Below are 25,965 nucleotides of genomic sequence, written 5' to 3' on the forward strand. Positions count from 1 at the left end.
CACTTTTTCACCTGTATCCAACCTTTTTTATTAAAGTTATTTCATCCAGCCTTTCCCACTGTCCCTGCTGGCTGTGTCATCCTTATGCTGTATCCAAAATCTATCTCATCCCCCAAGTACTCTTTCTACATGTCTTATGCACTGATGTCCAGTCTTAACTTTCTGTCCCCTAATGCCCTCAGACCTCTCCTCCTCCTTGTCCTGTGCACTTCCCTACACACCTCCCAGTTATCCTCCTTACCTGATGATCCTTCTTCTGAACTGTTCCCACAATAGCTACCACATTTCTACTCACCTACCTTGCTATCCTTCCATTTTCCTATGTTCTGGTGCCTAACTGCCTTTCTTTACATGCCACGTGCCTATCTCTCACTGTCCTATCCTCATATCTCTTCTTCTATAACTATTCCCTGCACCCCCTGCCCATTTTGAACCCCCAACTGCATTGCCCATGTCCTCCTCTCATAATCTTGCACTCTAGTTTTTTGCCTATTCTTCCCATGCCCAGTTCTTGCATCATCAGTTTGAGCTCCTTCAGCTTTGACTTCAGTGTCCTTCCTAGTGTCTTCCCAGCCACCGTATTAATCCACAGCAACAAACTCACCACTCTTCCTTTCCCTTTCTCCATCCTCTCACCATCATGACAGCTTCTGAAGTCTTGGGGATAGTGTAACTGTGCAACACACACTAAGAATATGACCTGATTAAACTTATTATGGTCTAGGCCAAGTGCTCAATTTAACAGTGGCAGTTTCATCTGATAGACCTTAATGATGTTCTCTAAACAAAAGTTATACCTCACAGATGCATGCAATGTCCTTTTAGAACTAAATTCTATATCAGAATAGCATTTACTGATGGATAAGACCAGCCAGAAAAACAAGGCCAGTGATAAACCATGAGGCACATCATAATTAGATGTGATCAAGGAAGGGATGAGAGGGTGATTTAAGTTTAATTAGCATAATGGGTAGACAAATTAAAATCCCCTGAGGAACTACACAAGTAGTTCTGCCATCAGAATGAAATGAAATCTGCTGAGTTTATAGACTACCTTAATTCTAAACAAAATCCTTCATGGGAAACTAAGTAGTATGCAAGCAGTTTACTCCAAACTTTCGTCACAGATAAGGCATATTACAAAGCATTATACATCCATTCCCTTACAACACATCTGGCAAAAAATCAAATGACAATAATATTCACACACTAGATACAGACCAGTATGGTCATAATCCTCTTCCCTTTGGTAACGGTCACAGCCCTTCTCTCACTTCTGCAGCCAATGTTCATCATAAACGGCTCATTCATAATTCAGTCTTCTGATTTCCATGGGAGTATGAAGACAGTGAGATAACAGATCTCCGACTATCAGTTTTGCAGGTATGTGCAGAGGGTGGAAGGCCCTGCACATTGCTACAGAGTACTTAAGATATTTCTTGAAGAATAGGACAACTGGTGTGGAGGGCTTCGACATTATCAGTACATAAGTATAATGAGGTTTAGAAACCCCTTTTAAATTTATTTTACATTTGATAACCGTGAAAGTCCGACTGGACTAGCAGTCCTTTTTTTAGCGGAGGCACGGGGAGAAAAGCTCCACAGTTGTATAAAGTCTTAGAACAAGATATGGACAGACATTAGATCAGGATACATTCAGACATGAAACACATTGGTCTTTGGTGGCTAATTTAAATTGTTTGGGGTGAGTTAGGTTCCTTATTTCAAGTGGGAGTTTGTTCCATGCAATAGTGGGGTGGTTGCACCTAGTCTTGGATTTAGGTTTGTAAACATTTAATAGGTCTTGGGTTGCGCTTCGGAGAAGTCTGGTGGGGGAATAGTGGGAGATGAGGGGATGTAGACTTGGGCAGAAATCAGGCTGATATAGAACGGAGTGTATGACTTGGAACTGGGATTGTAGAAACAGGTAAGATATTTCGAGCCAGTTCAGGTATTTTAGGGAGAGAGAGTGGTGAGATTTATATGTTTGTTGAGCTGCAAATCTAACTACCTTGTGATAGGTTGATTCTAATTTGGTAAGTAGGGAGGAGTTCCAATTTGTGAGTATTTGGGAACAGTAAGTTAAGCAAGGTAGAAGGTAGGCATGAATAAGAGAAATCCTAGCTTCGGTGGTGAGAAATTTGTTATTCCTGTACAGGAGTCCTAGCTTTTGGTGTTTTTTTTTTTGATACAATTTTTAATGTACGGATCAAACTTTAGTTGGTCGCCAATGGTAATGCCAAGCAGTTTTGTGCTAGTTTCGACTTCTATAGGATTATTCTTTAGGGAGGTTATGGAGAAGGAAGATTTGATGTGGTTTGCAGATTTATTATTTTATTTAAATTTCAAGAAAGAAAGGCATCAGGCAACTGGAGAGCAAATATACTGCACTTTTTAGAACAGAGGAGAAACTACAGAGGCAGGGATATCAGAATACCAAAGAAGACATTTCTAAGTGTTACTTGGCTATTAGGGATGATGGAAAGATGCTACCCAGCAAGGGAATACCGACTTTATAATTCTTTGGGATCTGTGGCAAATGGGAAAGAAGGAAGTGCAGCACTTAGTGTTGCAGTTTCCACTAAGTACAGGCAATATGTCTTGTGAAGTTATGCAATTTAGTTTGAATTATTTCATCGATTGTGTTGTCATTGAGGTCATAAACAGACTGTTATATATTAATGTGTAGAACACGCCTGCTCGCCTTTACCCTGCACCATAAACATTTGGGAAATGTAGAAGGAGAGGGCTTAACGTCTTTTGAAATGTCTTAAGTTTACCACTTCTTGGGCTGTTCTAGGAGCTGATCTGTATATATCATATAGAACATCCCCCCCCCCAAAAAAAAATAAATGCACCACAACATATTATGTAGATTTATTTTAATACTCATTAAGATATGCAGAATTATATGACTTTATTAAATAGTCACAGGATGTACTTCTGGCCCAGTGCTTGCCAACCATCAAGCCAGTGCAGCAGCAGCAGCCTAGTTGTTCCCCATGGATTCTGATCAGGCAAGAAAGGGCTTTGGTACAGCTGTCAACAAGACAGCATGCAAGAACTTTCACTTTAAATTCATAGCCCCACCCCTTTGGTGGTGACATAAGAACATGCATCATTAGAGAGACTCCCAAAGCTCACTAAGGAACTCACAAGCTCATGCCATGCATCTTGCAAGAGCTACCAGATCCTATCTTGGTAGCCATGCCCATGACTCTCCTGCAGCTGTATCTCCCATATGAAGACCTCCTTCTGCCTCCCACCATAAGCAGCATAACCAATAGCTTGGGAGTCACCAAATCCTTTCCCACAGATGGTTGGCTCTTCCTGCACAATTAGGGCTTCATCCCTCTGTACCACAATGCTGGAGAAATAGAAGCACATGTTTGTAATGTACTTGACAGAGGAACACATACCTGAAGGTTGTTTACCTTCACTTATTCCCCTTATCATACAGTAGATATGTGCCATACTGGAGATTTTATAAAATGATGATAAATCATCTTTGAGAAAAGAAAGTATGTAGCTGGTTTGATAGACAATGACTGTACAGAACATAAGTGATGTACAATGTTTGCAAATGAAAATGTCAGTATGGTTTGTTTTCATTTACATAATTGTATGATTGCCTAAGTCATCATTGATAATTCAAAAAAGATGTTTCTTGTTTAAAAAAATAAATTATCACATTACCTTTGAAAGATACCTATTCAAGTTCACATCATGGAGTTCTACATATACACTGTCAGTCCAATAAAGGTACCAGTATAAGAAAAAAAAAGTGCACCTGTTTCACATAAATGTAATGTTCTTACTTGTCACTCCAAGGTCCCGTCCACTCTACCTCTCCCCATGGATTCCTTACTCTGATGAGTTTTACCATCTGTCCTCGATGATTTACCTAAAAAGCAAAAAAATGAAATGATTATACAGCCATGGAGTGGTGAAGGAACGTACCCATTAACCAATATCCATAGCTCCAGTATGGATATTTAGTTCTTATTCAAATCCTGAAAATGTTGGATTCTCTTCACTTAGATTATGTATAATTCTGTGCATGTTCTGCAGTGAATGCCTTCTATCAGCATTCACTCACTGCAAAAACTACAGGTCTAGACCTTTGTATATCATGCTAAATGTAGAAAGGCGGGGGTAAGACAGTCAAGTAGGGATCACGTCATTGCAAACTCTGGATGTTAACACTTCCAAATATGTACACTTCAGAGAAAAGTAGTGCACAGACACTGTGGGCATTATTCAACAAGAGGAAATTCAACAATAACTATCGCTTGAATACTAATTTTTCCCCAGCAGGCTGGTATAACCTTTCTAAATGCATTTGCGTTAACAGGTGGTGTGAATGTCGGTCATCTGGGTGTAACAGAACTTTTCAGCAAGCTGGTATAGCATAAATGCCCTTGCCCATACAGCTGGCATGAATATGTCATCTAAGTGCTCCCAATTATTAAATACCTTGATAAAAATGGCAAATTGTAAATGGCATAGCTTGCTGAATGAAAAGAAAAAACATCACTCAAGCGTGGGGATGAATATATTTACTTCAAAGGCTATTCTGGCCACAGTAGTTTATACTCTGATATTTTAAATGAAAATTTTAACAACTTTATTAATAACCATTTTCTATATGTTATAAAAGCTACAGTGGGATTGAGCCAAAACAGAGTTATTTGTTACCAAAAGTAACTGAGATACTTTAAATATCCTTTGGAACAATGTTTTGCAACTGTAGAAGCTTTGGAGTGGTACCAAAAACCACAGTAGCAGATTACTGGGGATAGAGGTTCAAGTCATCTTCGCTCCCTTCCTGGATCACAGACTTCTTTCCCTTAACAAGAGAATACAAGTACTGAGTGGAACTCTGGGCCACATGCTTCTTTGATCTGAGTGTTAACCATTTTTACTTTGGAGATATGCCAAGTCAGGTAACTATCAAACCGTTTACTAAATTCCCTATACAAAGCTACAGATCTGTAGCATTTTGAGTAGTAAGCTTTGACATGATGTACTGCGTCTATGCACTGGGAGATTTTTGGTGTAGTAAGAAGTTCTATTCTTAAAAAAATTGCATCAGTAAGACTGCACAAAGCTGTTTGGGTATACAAGTACAAAACCCATGATGCATGCAAGTCAAAAGCCCATACTTAGAGCTAGAGGTTAACTGTTTTTGCAATTGACCTTAAGTTTGAAATTGTTACTGACCTCTTAAAATGGAACCTTAAGAAATGCAATTCTAGAAGGTTCCACTAGACTCAACTGGACTCTAGTCTCATTGTATTTGCTTCTGGTTTTAGCTGCATCATCTTTAGAGGAAAAAAGCAATAGCTTGTAATATAGTTTTGCTTGCTGTAACAGAAGTTGTATATGTATCATAAAGAAACTTGGCTAATTAGATGTTTCAGTAACAGTTTACCTTATTTTCATAATTCCTATACTTTCATGTTTCATAATGGAGATTCTACTTTACTTGTAGTCAATTCATCACTTAGATTATTTCAATTAATCCTAATTCAGACAGTACTGGTTATTCATAGGAAGATATTATAATTTATGAATATTAAGACATTATAAGGTGCTTTGTAATCTTACCTAATCACTTATTTACTGTAATATTGCATTTTAACTGATACATACATACCTAAAGAGAAACGGAATGAATGCTACACATTTCATTGTGTGGGAATGCGTATGTCAACAAACCAATTATACAAGTAAGTGGTTTGTGCAGCTGCTGAAGTTGCCATTCCAAGAAAGATTGGATGAATGTCACTGAATGAGTCAATTAATGCAAGGTAACGTTTTTTTTTAATGTGAAACCTTTACTGCTCACAAAGAGAACACAGGATTTGATTAACATTACAGGTCAAGAGAGAAAGGCAATTAAGGGCCCTGAAGCCCAGGGTGGGGAGGTATAGATTGCCTTCCTAACGTGTTCAAGTGTTTTACTTTCCTGTTACTATGGAGGCAGAATTTTGGTTGGCATCTCACTAGATCCAGTGGAAGAATCCATAGACACCACAGTGGATCAACAGTAGGATTCTTGTACAGGTACGTGAAGGAATTCACTACCCTGTAAAACACCCTGAATTCTTTGAATCAGAGGCTGAGTATCTGGCTCCAGACATGCAATGGCAACACGTCCACCAAGGCTTCAGTCATTGGAGGAAAAGTTAATTATATGGGGTCTGGAAAGCACAGAAGTTCCCTTTACCTTTTCCTAGACATCTGAGAAATTGTTACACCTGCATTTAAAGTGATCCTTCATTCAAGTGAGGGTATCACCAAATGAGAAATCCTCTTGTGGAGAAGCAGAGGACAAGGTTTTCTCACTAACTCACAAGGAAGGAAGAACATGTCTACAATGGCCAGTTCATCTTGGAAAGGACAGTCCCATTTTTTCATATACAGACCCCTGGTACTGACACTGATGCTAAGGCTTGATCTGAGGATGGCTGCATGTTCTTAAACCATAATAGAAACCCTGACTCAGTCTCATCATCTCTTGGGAAGGGTCCTGGAATTAGGTTTGGAGGAAGGTTGGCACAGCATATGCTGAGCCAAGATAGTGGTCATCTGAGCTTTTGATGTCTTGGTCTTCCTTCTAGGGATAACTACCTTGAAAGTCTCTGGTAATGAGGAACAATGAAGACTTTTACCATTGACCTACAAAGATCTTCACAAACTAAAATTGAAGGAATATCACCTGTAGTTATCAAAAACTTGGTGTGGGAACCAAAAGCCCTTGGAGAGACATCTGAACTAATAGACCGTTAACGGCTTTCTGTTGGGGGAAAACATGCTGCTGTCCAAGCACATGGCCGCCTCTTTAGGGGCATTACCAAAGACCTCAGTTAAAGTAAGAATCAGCCAGGGCTTGAAAAAGTACACCATGGGTACGGATAACCTTGAGCCTAGTGTGACCTTCAAAAGTGTCATCAGCTTCCCAGGACTCCTACTTTTGAGGGGGCTTCTCCTATATTCTTTTGATCAGAACACTGGTAGACAACTTGGGTAACATAATGGCAGCCCAGTAGAATGCACACAACCTTTTCTTGTTCATGTATTACTAGAGAGATTTAACTCTCTGTTGACCTTGTTGAAATTAGTACATTGTGGTCTGACCCCAAGCAAAACACACACTGATTATGAAAACCTTTGTGCAGTACCCGCTTCCTGCATGTAATCAACTATGGACTTTTTTTGGACATCTGCAATCCATGATGCTTAAAATATCCTAAGTTTGTATACATGAAACAAAATGAGAATCTCCCCAATGTGATACTTATCTACACACTGGAAGCCAGGCCAAACCAAAAGACTGATAATGCTTTGGTAACTCATATTGATCTTCTCATGTACTGTGCAAGAAAGAAAGTACAGTTTTGTACCTACCATAAATGGTTTCTTGCCCCAGATGCCAAGCCCCTCTTGAAGGCTAAAAATTTTTTTTAGAATGCCAATGTTTCCAAAAAAATAAAAAAACACACACAAAATATCCCCACCAGCTAGCTATTAGGGGGTAAACACCCTAGGTAGTACCAGAGGGGGGGAGGGAGGGTAATCCTGACTGAGATGTTATCCAGTTAGGACATCTACATTTACTAGGTACAAACTGTTACTATGTGTTCTTCATGGCATCTGCAGTCATAGTAGCTAAGTAGATAGATTAGCCAAATAGAGGAGGAGAAAGGTCTGTGGAATTGGTTTTCCATGGAAGGAGTAACAGAATCAATGCAATTTCCTATCCATTTGGAGATTGTCTGTTTGAAAGCTCTTCCTTTTCTTCTCCCTGTTAGGCTAGCAAAAAAAGTTGGTCAGTCTTTCTGTTGCACATCCAAGGTATGCAATATTCTTTTCCTGTTTTTTTGGGGGGAAAAGAGTAGGGAGGTGAGGTGGATTGTTTGGTGACACCCTGGATACCACCCTTAGGCAGGGGGTTGGATTAGTCCTCATGACACTCTATCTTGGTGGAAGATTGAAGGGGTTGCACTGCCATTAAGGCCTGTAGTTCTGAAAACCCTCTTGCTGAAGTAATTGCCAGAGCTGGCAATGGTGGTTTCCTTTGAGGTTTTTACATTCTTGATCCCTCTGGAACTGTCTGAAGCAAAGGGTGAAAAGATGGAGGAGTAGGACAGCCCTGAATAGAAGTTTCGCCAGGTACTCAGAATGTTAAGGCATATCTATGTTTGACACATCTTTTCCTCTTCAGAACTAGTGACAAACCTTTTCCATTTTCCAGCTTAGTTCTTTTCTTGTTGAAGGTCTGCGTGCTCAAGAATAAATGTCTTTAACTCTTTTGGAAAGTTCTTTGATTTAGCTGCTGCTGTGTGATGTTGTTGCAGTCAGTGTTTTTCGTTTTCAGGTTTGGATGTATGGTGCTTGTTTTGAGTTAGCATCAAAGGCACTCCTCAGCAGTGGGTACCAGTGTTGTCTTGGCCAGTTTGGAGCTATGAGGATTATCCTTGGCTGTTCTTCCTTGATTTTTAGTAATACTTTTGTATCAAAGGGAAAAGGTGGGAATGCATATGCTGTTAGGCCTTTCTGAAGGAGAGAGAGACCACACTCCATGTATGGGAATGGTGTTGTGCAGTGTTTGAGCTTTTGGAGCTGGTGGGGTGATGATTTCTTTGTGATGGTCTTGAAGATGTCCGGGGTGCAGGTGCCATTCGGCATCTGATGGTTCTTCTTAGTAGTATGTCTAGAGAGTTTTTTTTTTTTTGGTACAACAAATATTGCCTGTAGCTGGTAGCTGTGCTGTGCCAGGGTCCACAGTTCCAAAGCCAGTCTGCATAATGAATGAGTGCCTCCTGTTTGTTGATGTATCACATGACTGTGGTGTTGTCTGTCCTTATCATCAACTGGCCTCTCTTGAGAAATGGTCTGAACTTGGATTGCCCAGTTTTACTGCCAGCATTTTTTTTTAGGTGTTGATGTGTGGTGAAGTGTCCAATTAGTGGGATTTCTGTTTCTAGGCTGTGCCTGTGCTGGGACATAAATTCTTTTAGGTACCACACTGTAGTCTCATATGAAGTCTATGCCATAAAGCCCAAGGCCTGCAGTACCTTTCTTGCTGTTAACTTGTTCAGTACTGTGTCCAATTCCGCTCCAAGAAATGTCCTTGTGGGGGATGGTATCAGCCTTGACTTTTGTAAATGACTGTGTGTATCAGTGCTTGTAGCAAGTAAATGTTTCCTTTCTTGGAACTAGGAATAGTCTGGAGTGAACCTTTAGAGGAGCTGCTATTTGTTCCCTGGTAGCGGGATTTTATTATTACACTGTGGCTGCTGTGTTGTAGTGGCAGACCAATTTTTGCAGGCCAGTTCCTGCTAAACCTTTGGGGGGAACCTGCAGCAAATCTTTTTTTACTTGAGCAACTTAGCTTTAACATGATCCGTAGAGGTTGCCCTTTAGCCATGCATAATTGACAGTTTAAAGCTCTAGCTGAGAGAGTAGCTGAAGTAAACCTTTTTACCCCATCTGTCTAATGACCTTGCCTTTCAGAAGGAATGGTCTGCAAGAGGGGCCTTGTAAAGGTGGTGATGAGTATCTGGCACCCTAAAATCTGTCTCTGGAGCAGAGCAGACATCATTTGAAATCATCATCTACCCAGAGAGAGAACAGGAGTATAGCAAGGGGCCTGTGCTGTGGAAGAGGGCGAAGGTTCTTCTTTTTTTTTTCTGGAATCTATTGTGAAATTAAATCTTCTGCCAAAGTAAGCATTTGAGAACTAGAAGCACAGGTTAAACAATTATTAACTTTTTCTGACATCGGGCTGAGAGAGAAGAGGAGTCCCCAGCGTACTTTTTTTTGAAGTCTTCAAAGTAGTATTTCGTAAAATAAATCTCTGGATCGGACCGACGCCACAACAGCTTCTGCTTTTGCCCACGCTGCAAAGAAAGATGGGGGAAAATGAAATGCATTTGATGCTTTATACCCCCGAGAGACAGAGAGATGGGTCGAGGTGCGACATCCGACATCAGCGAAGCGGACGACTGACTGACTGGGCGCCCGACTGCACTGCTGACAGACGGACAACCCAGCTGTTATGACTGCAGATGCATCCATGAAGGACATCTAGAGACAGCATAGCTAGAGATCAGAGTTATGCCACATACATGGCAGTGTTCAAATGGGAGGGTACCTGTGCAGCCCAAAAGGAGAAGGGTACAGAACAGTAGAAACCAGGCAAGCCACCGACTCGTATGTAGCATAATTAAGTGTTATCACAACGCAACAGAATACAATGCTATGAATACTTCCCCAGTCAGTATCAGTCACCCACACTGCCATGGTCAGATTTAATACTACCATCCCCATATGACAAGAAGGGCACGTTAGTGTCATGATCACAGTCATTTAAACTCAGTGACCCTCTTAAAGGGATGCCCAAGGATGGCATCAATGCCAAGGAAATCCAGGAGGAAATACATTTCTACGTCTCCTCAGATGTGAAAAGTAAGCAGTACACATTGCTCTATTCTACAACCTGTCAAATTCAGGCCAAATTTAGTATACGATTGCAATCTGAGCCTCTGCCTCCAAAACCTTGCATATGATGTAGCAGTTCACTGACCTTGAGCTTAAAAAAGGAACATGTGATGCATGCTGTCCTTTCTCTTCATCTTATCTGATGTGTTCATTTGAAGGAGGAATGTGCATTGCACATGGATGAAGATGATGGGTTGATGCATTCTCTCTGCTCTGTGTTCTTCACATGTGTATATGGGAGACATGACGATCCAGCATAATCTCCAAATCTCAGGTGCTTCAGTAGCTTAGTGTTACAGAGGTCTAAATGAGCAGATTTGAATCTTTCTTGAAGCACACAGCTCTTTAGCACCACCTGGACTTGTATAGGGCTATAGCCTCCAAAATTTGTAACTGATACAGCCGATCATTTGGTCTCTGATTTAAAAAAAAACATATTAATGTACTCTCCTATTCCCTCTGCCTGGTTACCTGAGTCTAGAAGTATGCACCTGCATCTGAGCTGAGGTGCAGAAGCATTTGGACTGAGGGGGTTTGTGTTGATTTATGTTTTCATCTGTAGACTGTATGACTTTAGCCACCTGATACAAGAATATATCACAAACAGATGATATTATGTTGTTTGAGTGCTGCTGGACTTGGTGAGGTTTTAATGGAAAAAAATGAATGGGGGCAAACACTATGGTTAAGCAAAAAACCCCAGTCTCCAGATAAATGTCTCTTAGCAAAAATATTAACCGTCCATTATATCTACTTATAATAATATAAATTAAGCAGTCAGAAAAGCATGAATTTTTTTGGAATGAGAGGACACAGACTGGTCAGCTTACTGGTATGGAATATAAATTGCTTCTAAGGCCATGGCTGGAATACAGTCAGCAAGCTGTCACTTCCCTAGGGTACGCAGGAAATGTAAAGGCATTCTGGTAACAATGCCGGGGACTCCCAGAGGGGGGCACATGCCGGGGACTCTCGGACTCTGGAGGGGACACATGCCGGGGACTCCTGGACTCTCCCAAGGTAAACACCGGGTACTCCTGGATCTGGAGAGGTAAACACCGGGTACTCATGCCAGGACTCTGGAAAAGTAACTACCATCCATGGGATTCATAAAAGTTACCACAAAGTGTCCACTTAGTTTAATTTCTGTATGGGACTAGACAGCACAAGCACTCTTATAGGGATGTTCTTGAATTCAGAAAGTATATACTTAATACTAACCATTATAAATCCCACCTCATGTGTTCCAGGATTGTAGATGGAGGAGGACAGAAAATCAAACTACAGATGGGACAAGATGCAAAAGCTAGACCTAAAAACTAAGATTACCCTTAAATCATTTCACATCCCCCTGAATGGGAGGTTGTATGAGGAATCACTGTTTGCTTGATTCTGTTTAAAGTGTGTGGCAACCTTTTCAGATGCAAGGAAGTAAACCAAGCAATACCATCCCAGCAGACATGAAAACAGGGTCACCCTTTGAAACAGTACACATCTGTCAAGTGGGGAATTGCATTAAGGCAGCCAGGGACCCTCTCTCACTTGGTCCCCAATCCTCAACTCCAAAAGAAAATTAAGGCAACATATGGTCAATATAATGGGAACAAGGCAAGGTGAAAAGTGTTTTAGGATTGTGGCAGTAGGCAACTCAAAACTGGAAGTACCTTCTGTTGTTTGCTTCTTTGCATCAAATGAAAAATAAATGTATTTACTGTTAAATACACAAAGAATGACATAGATAATATTAAGTAATGTAAAAGTAACTCAGAATTATTTACACAAAACTAAGCACTTGCAGTAAAAAGCTTAACATTTTAAAATAGTCAATAAAATCTAGAGAAACCAAGTAACTGCACTTAAGATGATGAAAGGTTGTGACAACATTCATCTGAAGTATCTCAGAATTTAGTTTTCTTGTATATTCCTTAAACTACTTGTCACTGGTCTCTCCCTTTTTTATCTTCTTGAAACTTCAAATGTTACAAGTTCAGTACAGTTAGAACCACATCTCGCCGCAATTAATATCTCCTCCAATTTGCTGGTTTTCACGTTTTTACATTGACCCTCCACTCCCACACATACCATTCACTTTGTAAGGGTGATTAAAACAGCCTTTCTCTAGCTTGAGGTTCAAGAAGTAAGGTGCTTAATAAGCAGACACTACTACTTATATATTTAAAAGTGCTAAATGTCCAGAATAGTTCTGAAGAAATTAAGGTATCGATCTGGTGGAAGATACCCAGCTGTCCCACTAGATAGCTACACATCATTTGAATAGTAACAATACAACTTAAAAACCCATTTGTATAATACCGATGCAACATTTCCTTTCATTACATGTATCGAATGTGGCTCAAAATAGATTGTTCACACATTTTGATCTTACCTGCCTTTTATTTTCTTTACACTTTTTTTGAAAGATTAGTACACAACGTTTTATCTTACAGGCATGTGAAATGGACAAGACTTCCTTTTCAGTCACAATACATACAAATTAACTACACTTAAACACAGTCGAGGCTAACAAACTCTGAAGAAATAGGCATAAAAGAATAAGTATGAACAGAAATGCAATGAACAACTGAATTCAATGTTAAACTAATAAATAGTGCTAATTATGCTCTTATCAGATACCGTTAAGGTTAGACATCAAGATATCACACCAAGTTAGGACATGTGAGTTAGGTAATAATGTATAAAGTAAATAGTGTAGTTTGCAAACCAAGCTGAACAGACAAAGCAATACCACTTGGCCTTCTCTTTAAGACAGGTTCTGTGCCATAATCCCCCCACCCACCTGTTACACTATTATTGACTTTAAGATACAGAGACTGGACTACCCTTTTCTTAAAAACAGAAAATATTACGGGTGTTACCAACACAATCCATTTCCGTGGATGTATGAAACAAAGCATTTTTTTTTTCTAAAAATAAACACAGATTATCAAACTTAAAACATAGTGCACTACACAAGAAAGCTCAAAAACAACAAACAGTCTTAAGTGATGTGCGTACTTTCAAATGTGCTTGACAGGTTTCATTATATAGTACATCAGATGTTAACTCACACAAACTATGTTCACTCTGGTACATAATGCACTAATTTCACTATGCAACAGACTATAAACGTGGGCAGTACCGTATGTGGCAAGCATGTGACATTTAACCGAATCATATCAATTTGTATGTATCAAAGTAAAAAGTTGAAATATAAACACATATCTGGGGTATTGTGACATATATGGCAAGATTAGTTTTCAACAACAAAGATGCGATAAAACAATAAAACCATATTTGTTTTACCTCCTTTGCCCCAGTGAGAGAGTACGCATGACCCTTCACCAACTTCTTGAATGTTACAGATTCCATATCAAATTGACTTGTAATCTAAAGAAAGAAATAACAGCTATTTCAATTGAATAAATTGCATTATGTATAATATTTAGTAAAACACTAGAAATAATGCATGTCAGACTTTTTTTTAACTTGTACAGTGATGCATGAATAAGCAAGCAAGGACTGTTTTCACAAACCAGAGTTTGAAGAGAAATTTCTGCACTTCTTTCCACAGAAGTTTTTTTTCCCTTTGGCCTTCATTTCACAATAACTGGACCAACTACTTCACCAAATCCACCCTTGTTTCTTGTTTACCTAAATCATGGGCCATGTGTCCTCAGTGTCTCATTAACTTTTCCTGCTGTTCTGTAATTTCTTCCTGGTAGACTATGACATTATACAAACAGCTTTGGCTGATTCTGTAAATATTGGCTAGTACCTCCCCCTCTTTCCCACTCTAAAATTAAGAGTATCATAAGATTTCATTCAGCTACAGCAATGTGTGCAATAAGGAAGCCGACCAAGACAGAAATGCCATAGAGGGGAAGTAACTGCTTAATCATGCTTTGTAATATACGGAAGCAGGGCTGTAGCTAGGTCAGTTGGTACCCTGGGCAATGCCTCCATGACCCTCTCCCCAATCAACTTAAGAAAGTGTCTGCAAGCTAAACTGAGCTAAGCAAAGAGCTATGTAGGCACATAACAGCTTTTTGCTATACTGGACCATTCACATAGGCAATGAGCTATTAGGTAGGTACATAACAGCTACTCACTACACCATTTCATTACAATTGGTATCTAGATAGAGCAATAACAATTATGGGCATAATTAATAACACAATGAGTAACAGACATCAAACATTTTGTTGATAGAGACAAGAATTGTTTTCTATTACACAGATGTTATTTAAGAGAAAATATAAACTTTGCATAAATGGAGAAAGAGGAGGAAGGAGTTAGAGGAAGAGAATGCAAAAGAAATGAAAGTATAGCTTCACAGGCTAGATAAGAAGATATACAAGGGACGATTAGCAGGGGCTGATACAGGAGCAGATCCATTTGCTATAGAGATAGTCTTTGTAGGTGTTTCTTAAACTGAGTTTTGACTGCAATGCTTAAAATGTGTTGGGGAATGTTGTTCCACATTTCTGAAACACAGTGGGAATAGAGGGAGTCGCCAGCCTTATTTTTGCTTTTGGAGACTTGCAGGAGGGTTTTGTCAATAGAACGAAGTTGGCGAGTAGTTACATATGGTTGGAGAAGTTGCTATAAGGCAGGGATTTTCTCTAGGTGGTATACTAAGTTGTGGGTAAACACGAGTTTGGTATATATCAGATGTTGGGGAAGTATATATACTTTGCTTTACATCTCAAGCATTCACACGTGACTAATAACAAAAACAAGTTGTTAAAAGTATTTTTTCTCACTGCAAGAGACCAAAACAGCAGTACTACCTAAAAACCTGTAGGGTCTTTGGGATGAACAGTATCCTTAGTGTGATATCTGCTTATAAAAGCTTTAGGACACAGTGTGATGCATCACAGCATACGGTATGACACAATGCATTTCTCTACTTATTGATGGTAATATTTGAAACATTTGTAAATAAAAGTTTTATAAGCTTTTTTTGAAATTAAGTCACAGTTCCCCCAAAGATACTGAAGGAATTCACCAGTGATGCTAACATATGACTCAGCATAAATGTGTCCTTAAAAGAGCTTAATTTTCACAGAAATATCCACATTAATCTGTATGGAAACATCCTGACACTAATCCTACCTCACAGGTGCATTAACCCATTGTATGACGTTGGACACATTTTAGCCGTTGGGCACAGAAAAACAGAAGAAATGTGAGTAAAAGCACCACTGCACTAAAGGCACCATATGCCATGCTGCATAAGATAAGCATTTCATCTGTCAAAAAACAGCTTTAAGGCCAAGCATATATTAAACATGTTTGCTATTACGTTCATCTCTACGACTTCCTTTTCTAACGTATCATGCAATTGTTTTACTATACATGTATGGAACAAAGAATATTTGAATATTGATGTGGAATAATCTTATCAATTTATTAGTCTGATGAAGAACATGAAAGTTTGAAAGCTAGCTTGCATGTAATAAAGTTATTAAATTTTACTTCTCAAGTTTCTACAATGTCATGCCATTTTAATCCTTTTATTGTTTTTGAAGAAATGTTACTATAATGAAAGTACAGTTATGTAAGATCTTACAGTGACAGAAGATGGCTTACTTCTCATTGCTGTTTTCTTTACAACTGGGATATCTTGCTGAGGATAGCCAAATGTCCGGCCAGCACACTAAAGCCTTTACACCTTCCTGGTGCTGCACATCAGATGTGTGTCCTACATCCAAGGCATAAGGTACACATCTGACGTACGAGCACCTATTCCTCAAAACAACTGCCCCAGAAGAACAGAGCAATCCAAGAGGAAAGAAACATGTACATCTAGGATGGGAAAATAAAAAGAAAGGAAGAAAGACTCCTTGGCCAGAAGGAAATAAACAGAAAGCAACAGGGGAGCCGGGAAGGACAGACTTCTGCAACAGTAAGTAGGACATCTACTGTACAGGTAAGATCTTACACAACTGAACTTGTCCTTCCTTATCACAGCTGCATTATTCTTTACAACTGGGAAAGCACCCAGTAGAAGAGGATGGGAGGAGGAAACCACAGAGGAGCCATCAAAAAACCCATGATGGGTGACCATGCCAGATCCCACTCCGGCCCTAGAAATGGCATCCAACTTGTAATGTTTAGAAAAGGTTTGTAGAGAAGACAAAGTGTGTACAGAAACCACATAACACCTTTTAAATCAGATCTAGTATCCAGATCCTTGAAAAAAGCACCAGAAGAGGCAACTTCCCTGGTATAATAAGCACATACAGAAGAAGAAAACTACTTGCCATGAAAGGAATAAACAAAATAAAGTATCTTAACAGATCCAGGAGGAAATGTTTTGCTTAGAGACAGTCAAACCCAATTTCCTGGAATTAAAAAACAAATGTTGCTCAGATTTAATAACTTTAGTCTTGTCCAGGTAATACCTGAGCTGTTTATATCAATCCAAGGAATGAAGAATCCTCTCACTAGCATTTTGTGCAGGGGGTTAAAAAGAAAGATGAACTGTTTGATTCAAGACCAAATCATTAACCACCCTGGGCATAAAGGATGGACTGGCAAGAAGAGATAACCAGTCTCTGTGAAGAAACAAAAAAGGCAGGGCTGCCATGAGTACGTGAAACTCGGAGACTAAGCAGAGATAAGAGCCACTAATGGTACAGTCTTCCACATACAGTGCAGCAAGGAAGAGAAAACTGTAAGCTCAAAAATGAAACAATTTTTAAAGAACAAAATTATGGTCCCAAGAAGGAGGAATAGGCTTTCATGGGAGCCTAACATGAAGAACATCTTTCAAAATTTATTAGACTTCAAAACAAGAAGTAAGGGGTGGATTCAAAAGCAGACAAGCAGAAATGGCTGACAAATTATTTTTAAAAATATGTCAGACCACAACTCACATAAATAAGAAAGGGCTGTAGAAATACCTATGGAAAAAATGTTAAGGTCACGCTTGAGACAAACAGAAAATCTCTTACGTTTAACCACACAGCATTTTTTTCTGGTCTGCAAAACCTAAAGCATGTCCTCAGAAAATTGGTGCCTAAACAGAATCAAAATCTCATCACCCAGAGAGTCAAATTAAGAGTGGTTAAGTGAAGATGAATTAGAGATCCCTTGTTCTGTGTGAGAAGATCCATCCTATGAGGTAACATGGTAACTGCCCCTGGCCAGATGAAACAGAAGGGTGATCCAGTGCTGTCTGGTCAAAACGGAGTCACCAGAAAGACTTAGTCTATCCCACATGATCTTGTGCAGAACTTTTGGTTGCAGAGGAAGACAAAGATAAACATATAGAAACACCCCCTTCCATGAAAGAAATGGCATCCACTTCCTAGCCAGAGGACTTGGAACGCTAGACCAAAACTGGGAAGTTGTCTGTTCAGAGGGAGCAAAAGGATCTACTTCAGGAGTATCTCACTGATGTAAATGTCCAGGAAAATCTCCTTGTGAAGGAGCATCTATCCTGTACCTGCTCAAAGTGTTTGCCATAAATTGTACTCTGAGGGAATGTAAACCAACTGAAGAAAAAATTGATGGTGGACACAAAGATCTCAAACCGGAACAGCCATCCTGCAGATAAGGTAAGACTTTGTGACTCCATGCTTGTGATGTACCACAAGCCTGGCATTGTTTGAAAAATCACTGGAGAGTCTGTAATCCATAGAAAGTGGAATACATGAAGAGCAGGAATCAAACTTTCATCCCCTTAATGTTGCTATGTTTTGCCAGTTGTAGATGAAAAATACAGTTGTGTACACTTACCATAAACGTAGATGTTCGAGTATATTCACTGTTGTAGCCACCACACTTGGGTTATCGGCCTGCAGGTAAGCCCTCAGTTAGCCCGAATAACAGAGTCTTAGTATTTCTGCATTGGATGCTGTCACTTCTTCCATGACGTCAGATCGTCAGGGGTATAAAACAGCCATCTGACGCCATTACATCAGTTTTTCTTGCCCCAAATGTCAGGAGCCACCAAATAGGGAGCTGGTATATAGTGAGGAACACCACCAGTAAAAAGTAAATACCAATGCCATTAGGAATGGCCATAGAGAGAAGAGGTAGAAAGATACAGAACGCCAGGGGGCTGGAGGGAGGGAAACCAGGACTGCAACAGTGCATACACTCGAACATCTACATTTATGGTTAAGTGTACACAACTGTACTATGTTCTTCTTTCACTGCTGCAGTCATCACACTTGGGTTGATTCCCAAAGCTGAGGAAAGGTGGAGGCAGTCAAGAAGTGTTAGAGCTGGCTAGTAGGCCTTGCAAGACTGCTGTAGCAAATCCAGCCCTGGATTTAGAAAAGATAGGCAAGTGGTAATGCTTGGTGAAGGCGTGTACAGAACTCCAGGTTGCAGCTTCCAGAATGTCTCTGGTAGGGACTCCCCTGAGAAATGCTGTAGAGGTGGACGTAGCCCTAGTGGAATGCAGTCTGATCCCCTGTGGGGTAAGTTTTCCATGGTGCTTGTAGCAGAAACAGATGCAGTGTGCTATCCATTTGGAAATGGTTTGTTTTGAAATGGCCTTACCCTCTTGTCCCTGTAGCAAAGCTGACGAACAGCTTGTCAGATTTTTCTGAAAGGCTTAGTTCTGCCAAGGTAGAACCTGAGCTGTCTGCGCACATCCAAGGAGTGCAGGATCCTTTCCCCTTTATTCTGAGGATTGGGGAAGAAGGTTGGCAAATGGATGGATTGGTTTAAAGTCACACTGGACACTACCTTAGGCATAAAGGACGGGTTAGTCCTGAGGGAAACCCTGTCAGCATGGAAAATAATGAAGGGTTCCACAGCCATTAGTGCCTGTAACTCAGACACTCTTCTTGCTGAAGTTATGGCTAAAAGCAAGGCTGTTTTCCAAGAGAGGAATTATAACTCTGCTGAGGCAGCAGGTTCAAAGGGGGGAATGTGAGTTTTTCCAGTATAAAGTTAAGGTCCCAGGCAGAGATGGGTGCTCTCCTAGGGGGCCTTAAGTTGTTATCCCCTTTCAGGAATTGTTTGATGAGAGGGTGAGAAAATAGAGGTGGCTCAGTGTTATAATGAGCTGAGATTGCAGAAGCATGAATCTTAATGGAGGAGAAGGATAGGCCTCTGTGGAGTAGCTCTGCTAGGTATTCCAGGATTAGAGGTAAGGAGGGCACTGCTGTGTCCTTCCCTTGAGACCGATTCCAAGAACAATATACCTTTCCACTTTTCAGCATAGGATTTCCTAGTACTAGGCCTTCTGGCTTCAAGAATGATGTCCAGCACCTGTTTGCTTTGTTTGTTTGGTGGTGTATTCAAGGGATGAGCCAGGCTGCAAAGTTTAGGGTTTGCAATTGCGGATGCAAAATCTGTCCCTCTAGTTGAGACAGCAGGGTGGGAAGTCTGGTGAAGGTGCCAGGGTGGCACTGTTGTCAGGCTGCGTAGGAGTGGGTACCAGTGCTGGCATGGCCAGTATGGGGCAATAAGAATTGCCCTTGGCCTGTCCTGTTTTATCTTGAGAGAAGTGGCAGAGGGGGGAAGGCATAAATTGAGAGTTTTTTCCATTGAAAATGATAGGGCATACACTTTCCAGGCCCTGCTGTGAGGGTTCCTGGTGCAGTATTTGCTCAACTAGTGGATCTCAGGGGAAGCAAGGAGGTCCACCTCCGGTGTCCCCCACCTCTGGATCAGAAGTTTGAAAGTGTTGGGCTCCAATTTCCACTTGTGTGGGTTTAGGAGATTTCTGCTTAAGTCGTCTGCCAGTGAATTTTGTTTGCCTGGCAGGAATTGAGTTTGTAGGTGCACTTGGTTGCTCAAGGCTGTGTTCCACAAAGCCATGGCTAACCTGCAGAGTGGGTAAGAATGGGTTCCCCCCGATTTGTTTAGGTACCACATATAACTGTGGTGTTGTCTATTTTTATAAGCAGTTGTCATGGAAGGATTATATTTGATGGCTGTCAGAACATTCTGTACAGCTAGCATCTCTTTTTGATTGATGTGCAGGTGAATCTGGGTTGAGCTCCAATGGACCTGAATGCATTTGCCTGCCATGTGAGCCTCTCATGCATAGTCTGATGCGTCTGTTGTCAGGGTTTGGGTGGCGAGAGGTTGAGAGAAAGGCAGTCCCTTGTTGTGGTTGCATGCTTCTGCCCACCAAAGGAACTCTGCCCTTAGACAAGTTATGACAGGAATGACTGTTTTCAGGTCCTGAGAATGTTGACACCAAAGACTTTTTTAAGTACCACTGAAGTTTCCTCATATGCAGTTTTGCATATGGAATTAGCAGAATACATGAGGCCAATGAACCCTAGGGCTTGCAGCATCTTTCTTGCAGAAAGCTGGGTTCTGGTGGCCATTTGTTTGAAGTAGTTTGCCAGACAGACCTGTTTTTCTGAAGTGAGAAATGTCATCTGGGAGGTTGCGTCCAAGCTTGCTCCCAGGAATACAATCTTTTCACTGGGTACCAGTTGTGATTTCTTTTTGTTGATGGTGTATCCCATTGAAGTGAGAAGGCTTTTAACAAATGCCAGGTGCTGAAGTAGCAATTCCTGACTGTCCGCCTGAATCAGGCAGTCGTTCAAGTATGGGAAAATTTGGATATTTCTTTGCCTGCAGTATGCAATGGCTGGAGCCAGGCACTTTATGAATACTCTGGGCACAGTAGATAATCCAAAGGGAAGTGCAGAGAACGGATAGTGCATACAGCCTGCCCTAAAACGTAGATATTTCTTGCATGACTCCCTTATGGGGATCTGCAGGTAAGCTTCTTTTAAGTCTAGAGTGACTAACCGGGCATCCTTGTCTAGCATAGGGAGAATCTGTTGTATATAGGGCAAGTGTCCTTCCTAGGTGGACAAGTAATTGGGCAGGGCTGGGAAGGATAACTGCAAAGTCATTGTGAAGTCTTTCCATAAGGGGGTGGCTTACCACTCCCTGTTTTTGGGGTGGGGGCACTCCACAATTTAGATCTCTGCATACCCTGAGACTATAGTCTAGGTGGCCTGTTTCCCCTGGGTCTGGTCTGGGAAGGGCTGGAAAGGACCAGTTTTTAGGAGGCCAATGCTAACCGAATATAGGTGGTTGCACTTGTAAGAATTCTCTAACAGTTTGCATAGATTTAGCTTTTTCTTCCATATTTAAGAACTTCTTCTGCTTTGGTGTCAAACAAACACTCCTTATTTAAAGGAGTGTCTAGTAATTTGGATTTGACATGATCTGACAAGGTTTGTTCCTTCAGCCAAGCATGCCTTCTCAGTACAGACCCAGTGACTGCAGCCCTGCAAGATGCTTCTAGGCATCAAAGCCACACTGCAAAGAATGCTTACTAGCTTGGTTTGCAGAATGCATGAGCTCTTGTAGATCTTTATTTTCTGCACAATCTGAAAATTACATTTTTTGTTTAATTATTTCCATAATATGTCGCTGGTACTTCAACATGTGAAACTGGTAATTCAATGTCCTGATGGCAAGAATTGCAGGGGTATATATATTCTTACCCCATCTGTCTATCCCTGTCCGAAGGGGTAGAATATTTGGCTGTACTAGCCTTAATACCTTTAGGTCCCTGTGAAATGATTTCTGTATCCGCAGTAGGATTCTTGGAGAAATGTGTGGGAATCAGGTACTCTGTAGTACCTGTCAGGTTTCCTAGGGGCCGGGGGTAATGTATCTGTAGTAAGACTGGATTCCATAAAAACATCATCTACAACATCCAGGACAGGGAGCATAACTAGAAGCCTGTGCTGAGGCAACTCTAAAAATTCTCTGAGTCTCTTTTTGGACTGAGGGTAGTCTTGGCATTCCCAGTGGAAATGCTTTCTTAAGGTATGCAAGGTTTCACCAAAAGAAAAATCCTCTGGAGGAGAGGCAGAGGGAATGGATTCCTCTGCATCTGAATTCTCATAGGCTAAGGGCATGTCCTGATAATCAGAAGGATCAGAGTCATTGGACTCCTGATCTATAGAATCAGAAGGAAACTCAGTTATTTGTCTCTTAGCAGGGGAAGGCTGGCTTCCCCTAAAGTCTTCATCCATTCTAAGCATTTGTTTTTGAGGCATGGGAGCTTGAGCATGCGCTTTGGTCATCTGTCTTCTAGGAGTAGTGCGTACTATGGGCCTAAGAAACGTGGTCGTTTTGGCTAAAAATGAAGTTGGTTGGATTTGAACATCAGTAGGACAAAATACACCCTCAGAAGCCGGTGCCTGCACAGCGACTCCGGACCCATCCAAGGTAGAGACATCCACATGATCCATAGTCGAAGAAGCATCTCGCGGCATACTGGACTCTGACTGGGTCTCAGCAGAGGCCTGTGAATCCATAGAAGTGGGCATTAGGGGCTGCAAAGGCGCCTCATTGAGTACCAGCGGACTGGCAACTAGCTTAATGGAAGCATCATCAGCAATTTTGGACCTATGTGGTTTGTCTCTGTCTTTATCTTTATGCTTTTTCAGAAGATCGGTAGTCGGATGGCTTATCGAAGCCATTTCAGAATACAGAGAACAAGAGTGAAAGAATTTAGTGACAGAGATAGCCCAACGACGAATGGTTCAGGCGTTAAAGCACAAAACCGACATCGAGGGACGTTGTGGTCTGGGCCTAAACAGGTGATGCAGTAAGAATGAAAATCTCCAAGGTATTTGTTTTCCACAGGCAAGACAACTGTTAACTTTTTCTGACATCGGTTAGAGGAAGAAAAAAAAGGATCCCCAATGGGGTACTTAGCTTTAGAAGATTTCAGGATTATAACTCAAATGAAAATTTCAGGTAGTGGCTGACCAGCACTTGCGAACTGCTTTTGCTTTGGGCTCCTCCTCGGCAAGAAAGACTGATGTAATAGCATCAGCTGCCTGTTTTATACCCCTGACAACCTAGCGTCATGGAAGAAGCAACAGCATCTGACACAGAAATACTAAGACTCTGGTATTCAGGCTGACTGAGGACTACCTGCAGGCAGATAACCCAAGTGTGAGGACTGCAGCAGTGAAACACAAAGAACATCCAAAGTCCAATGATCTTGAGGTTGTTGGAGGAGGTCCCCAACCCAGCCTTGATTGGAAGCATCTGTGTACAGTTCTTGAGTGGAAAGAGGAACCTGAAAAGACAGACACATATTCAGGGAAATCTGGAGAATCCAACAGTAGAACTCAAGCATTAGACAAGGTAAGGGAGGAACAGGAAAATGCACACGATAGCAGTGCTGAAGCCAAACAGTCTTGAAATACCACTGAAACCTTCTCATATGGAGTTTAGAAAAGGGAAACACAGGAATAGTGGATGCCATGAATCCCAAAGCTCAAAGAAATTTCCTTGCAGGAAGGACAGGAAGTGGGAGAAGAGTGACAATAGGTAGTCTAGGACAGGACCTTGGGAAGGAGGAGAAAATTCATCATTGGTATGGTACGAATCCTGCATTCCAGAAACACTTGGTCTTGATAAGGGGTCAGCACATACTTTTGAGATTTAGGGTGAACCCCACACTGCAAAGAAGCATAAGTAAAGTAGAGATCCTGAAGCAGAAGCTTAGAGGTGGCCTGAATCAATAGGTCATCCACATAAGGGAATATTTGAATTCCCTGACATCTGCAGAAGGCTACAACTGGGGCCAGGCATTTGGTAAAGACTTTCAGAGCTGTAAGACGACCGAAAGGTAAAGCAAAGAACTGATAATGTGAGGAAAAGTACAGTTGTGTACATTTACCATAAATGTAGATGTTAGAGTGTATTCACTGTTACAGTCATTACATTTGGGTAATCTGCTGGCAGGTTGCCATCAGTCGGCCTGAATAACAAAGGCTTGGGTCCTGCATCGGTTGCAGTCTCCTCTTCCATGATGTCAGGTCGTCAGGAGTATAAAACATGCAGCTGATGCCATTTTATTAAGTTTTTCTTGCCCCAGATGTCAGGTGCCCCCCAAATGAGGAACAAAAAAAATACATATCTATATAAATAAACAGAAATATGTATAAATGCACTTTTAGCAACATAAATTTTACCTTCATCTAAAAGCAAATACACCACAAAGTTTTTAGTGTATACTGAAGGAAAGAAAAGGTATAGAAAGGGGGATGGTGGGCGGGTAACCCAGACTGCAACAGTGAATACACTTGAACATCTACATTTATGGTAAGTGTACACAACTGTACTATGTTCTTCATGTTTCACTGTTGCAGTCATTACATTTGGGTAGAATCCCAAAGCTATGGATGGGAGGATGGAACTAAACAGCATTAGGAGCGACTATACGGCCCTGCAGAACTGCAGTGGCAAAGCCTGCCCTGGATTTGGAGAAAAGAGGCAAATGATAATGCTTTGTGAAGGTATGAACAGAGCTCCAAGTAGCAGCTTCTAGAATGTCTTTGGTTGTAACCCCTCTGAGAAAAGCTGCTGAAGTAGAGGCAGCCCTGGTGGAATGTGATCTGATCCCCTTGGGCACAGGTTTACCAAGGTGTAAGTAGCAGAAACGAATGCAGTGGCGTATCCACTTAGAAACAGTCTGCTTTGATATAGCCTTCCCCTATGACCCTGCAGCAAATGCTACCAGTAGTTGCTCAGACTTCCTTAGAGATTTGGTCCTGTTTAAGTAGAATCTTAGTTGTCTGTGTATATCAAATGAATGCAGAATCTGCTCCCCCTTGTTCTGCGGATTTGGGGAATATGTTGGCAGGTGAACGGTCTGGTTAAGAGCCACACTGGATACCACCTTCGGCATAAAAGAAGGACTGGTCCTGAAGGACACCCTGTCAGGGTAAAATGTAATAAAAGGCTCCACTGCCATGAGGGCCTGTAATTCTGAAACCCTTCTTGCTGAAGTGACTGCCAAGAGAAAAGCCGTTTTCCAAGATAGAAATTTTATATCCGCAGTAGCTGCTGGTTCAAAAGGAGGCAGGGTGAGTTTTTCCAGCACAAAATTGAGGTCCCATGCAGGAGTTGGTGATCTTCTGGGAGGCCTTAAATTTTTGGCCCCTCTGAGATGCTGTTTAAGCAGAGGATGAGAAAAGAGGGGAGCTTCTGTGTTGTAATAAGCTGAGATGGCAGAGGCATGGATTTTTATTGAAGAAAAAGATGGGCCCTTGTCAAGCATCTCAGTAAAATATTGCAAAATCTGAGGAATGTTTGACTTTGCTGTGTCTGTTCCTTGTGCTTGGTTCCAAGCACAGAATCTCTTCCATTTATCAGCATAAGAGTTTCTAGTACTAGGCCTACTGGCTTCCTAAATGACATCCATCACAGATTTACTGAGAGGTGATGTTTGAATAATTAATTGATCAGCCATGCTGCAAGATTCAGAGTTTGGAGCTGAGTGTGCAGAATTTGACAGTAGATAAGGTATTTGAGGCAAGTACCATGGAGGAAGTTGAGACATATTCCTTAGAAGTGGGTACCAGTGCTGGCGAGGCCAGTCCGGAGCAACTAGGATCATTTTTGTTTTTTCCTGTCTGATTTTTTAGTAAGACGTTGGGAGAGTAGAGGCAGAGGGAGAAAGTTATAGACTGATGGGTTTTTCCAGCT

General features: G+C 41.1%; 1 protein-coding gene across 1 annotated transcript in view; it reads right to left on the reverse strand.

The window, feature by feature from the left end:
• The window catches only part of CAPN1 (calpain 1), a gene marked incomplete in the record, with an annotated part of 860,468 nt that overhangs the window by 397,168 nt on the left and 437,335 nt on the right, over positions 1-25,965 (reverse strand). The window contains 2 exon segments of the mRNA XM_044075847.1: positions 3,819-3,904; positions 13,813-13,896. Coding sequence (XP_043931782.1) covers positions 3,819-3,904; positions 13,813-13,896 — 170 coding nt within the window.

This window comes from Protopterus annectens, chromosome 6.part1, assembly GCF_019279795.1.
Source record: "Protopterus annectens isolate FY-2018-M chromosome 6.part1, PAN1.0, whole genome shotgun sequence".
Lineage (NCBI taxonomy): Eukaryota > Metazoa > Chordata > Ceratodontiformes > Protopteridae > Protopterus > Protopterus annectens.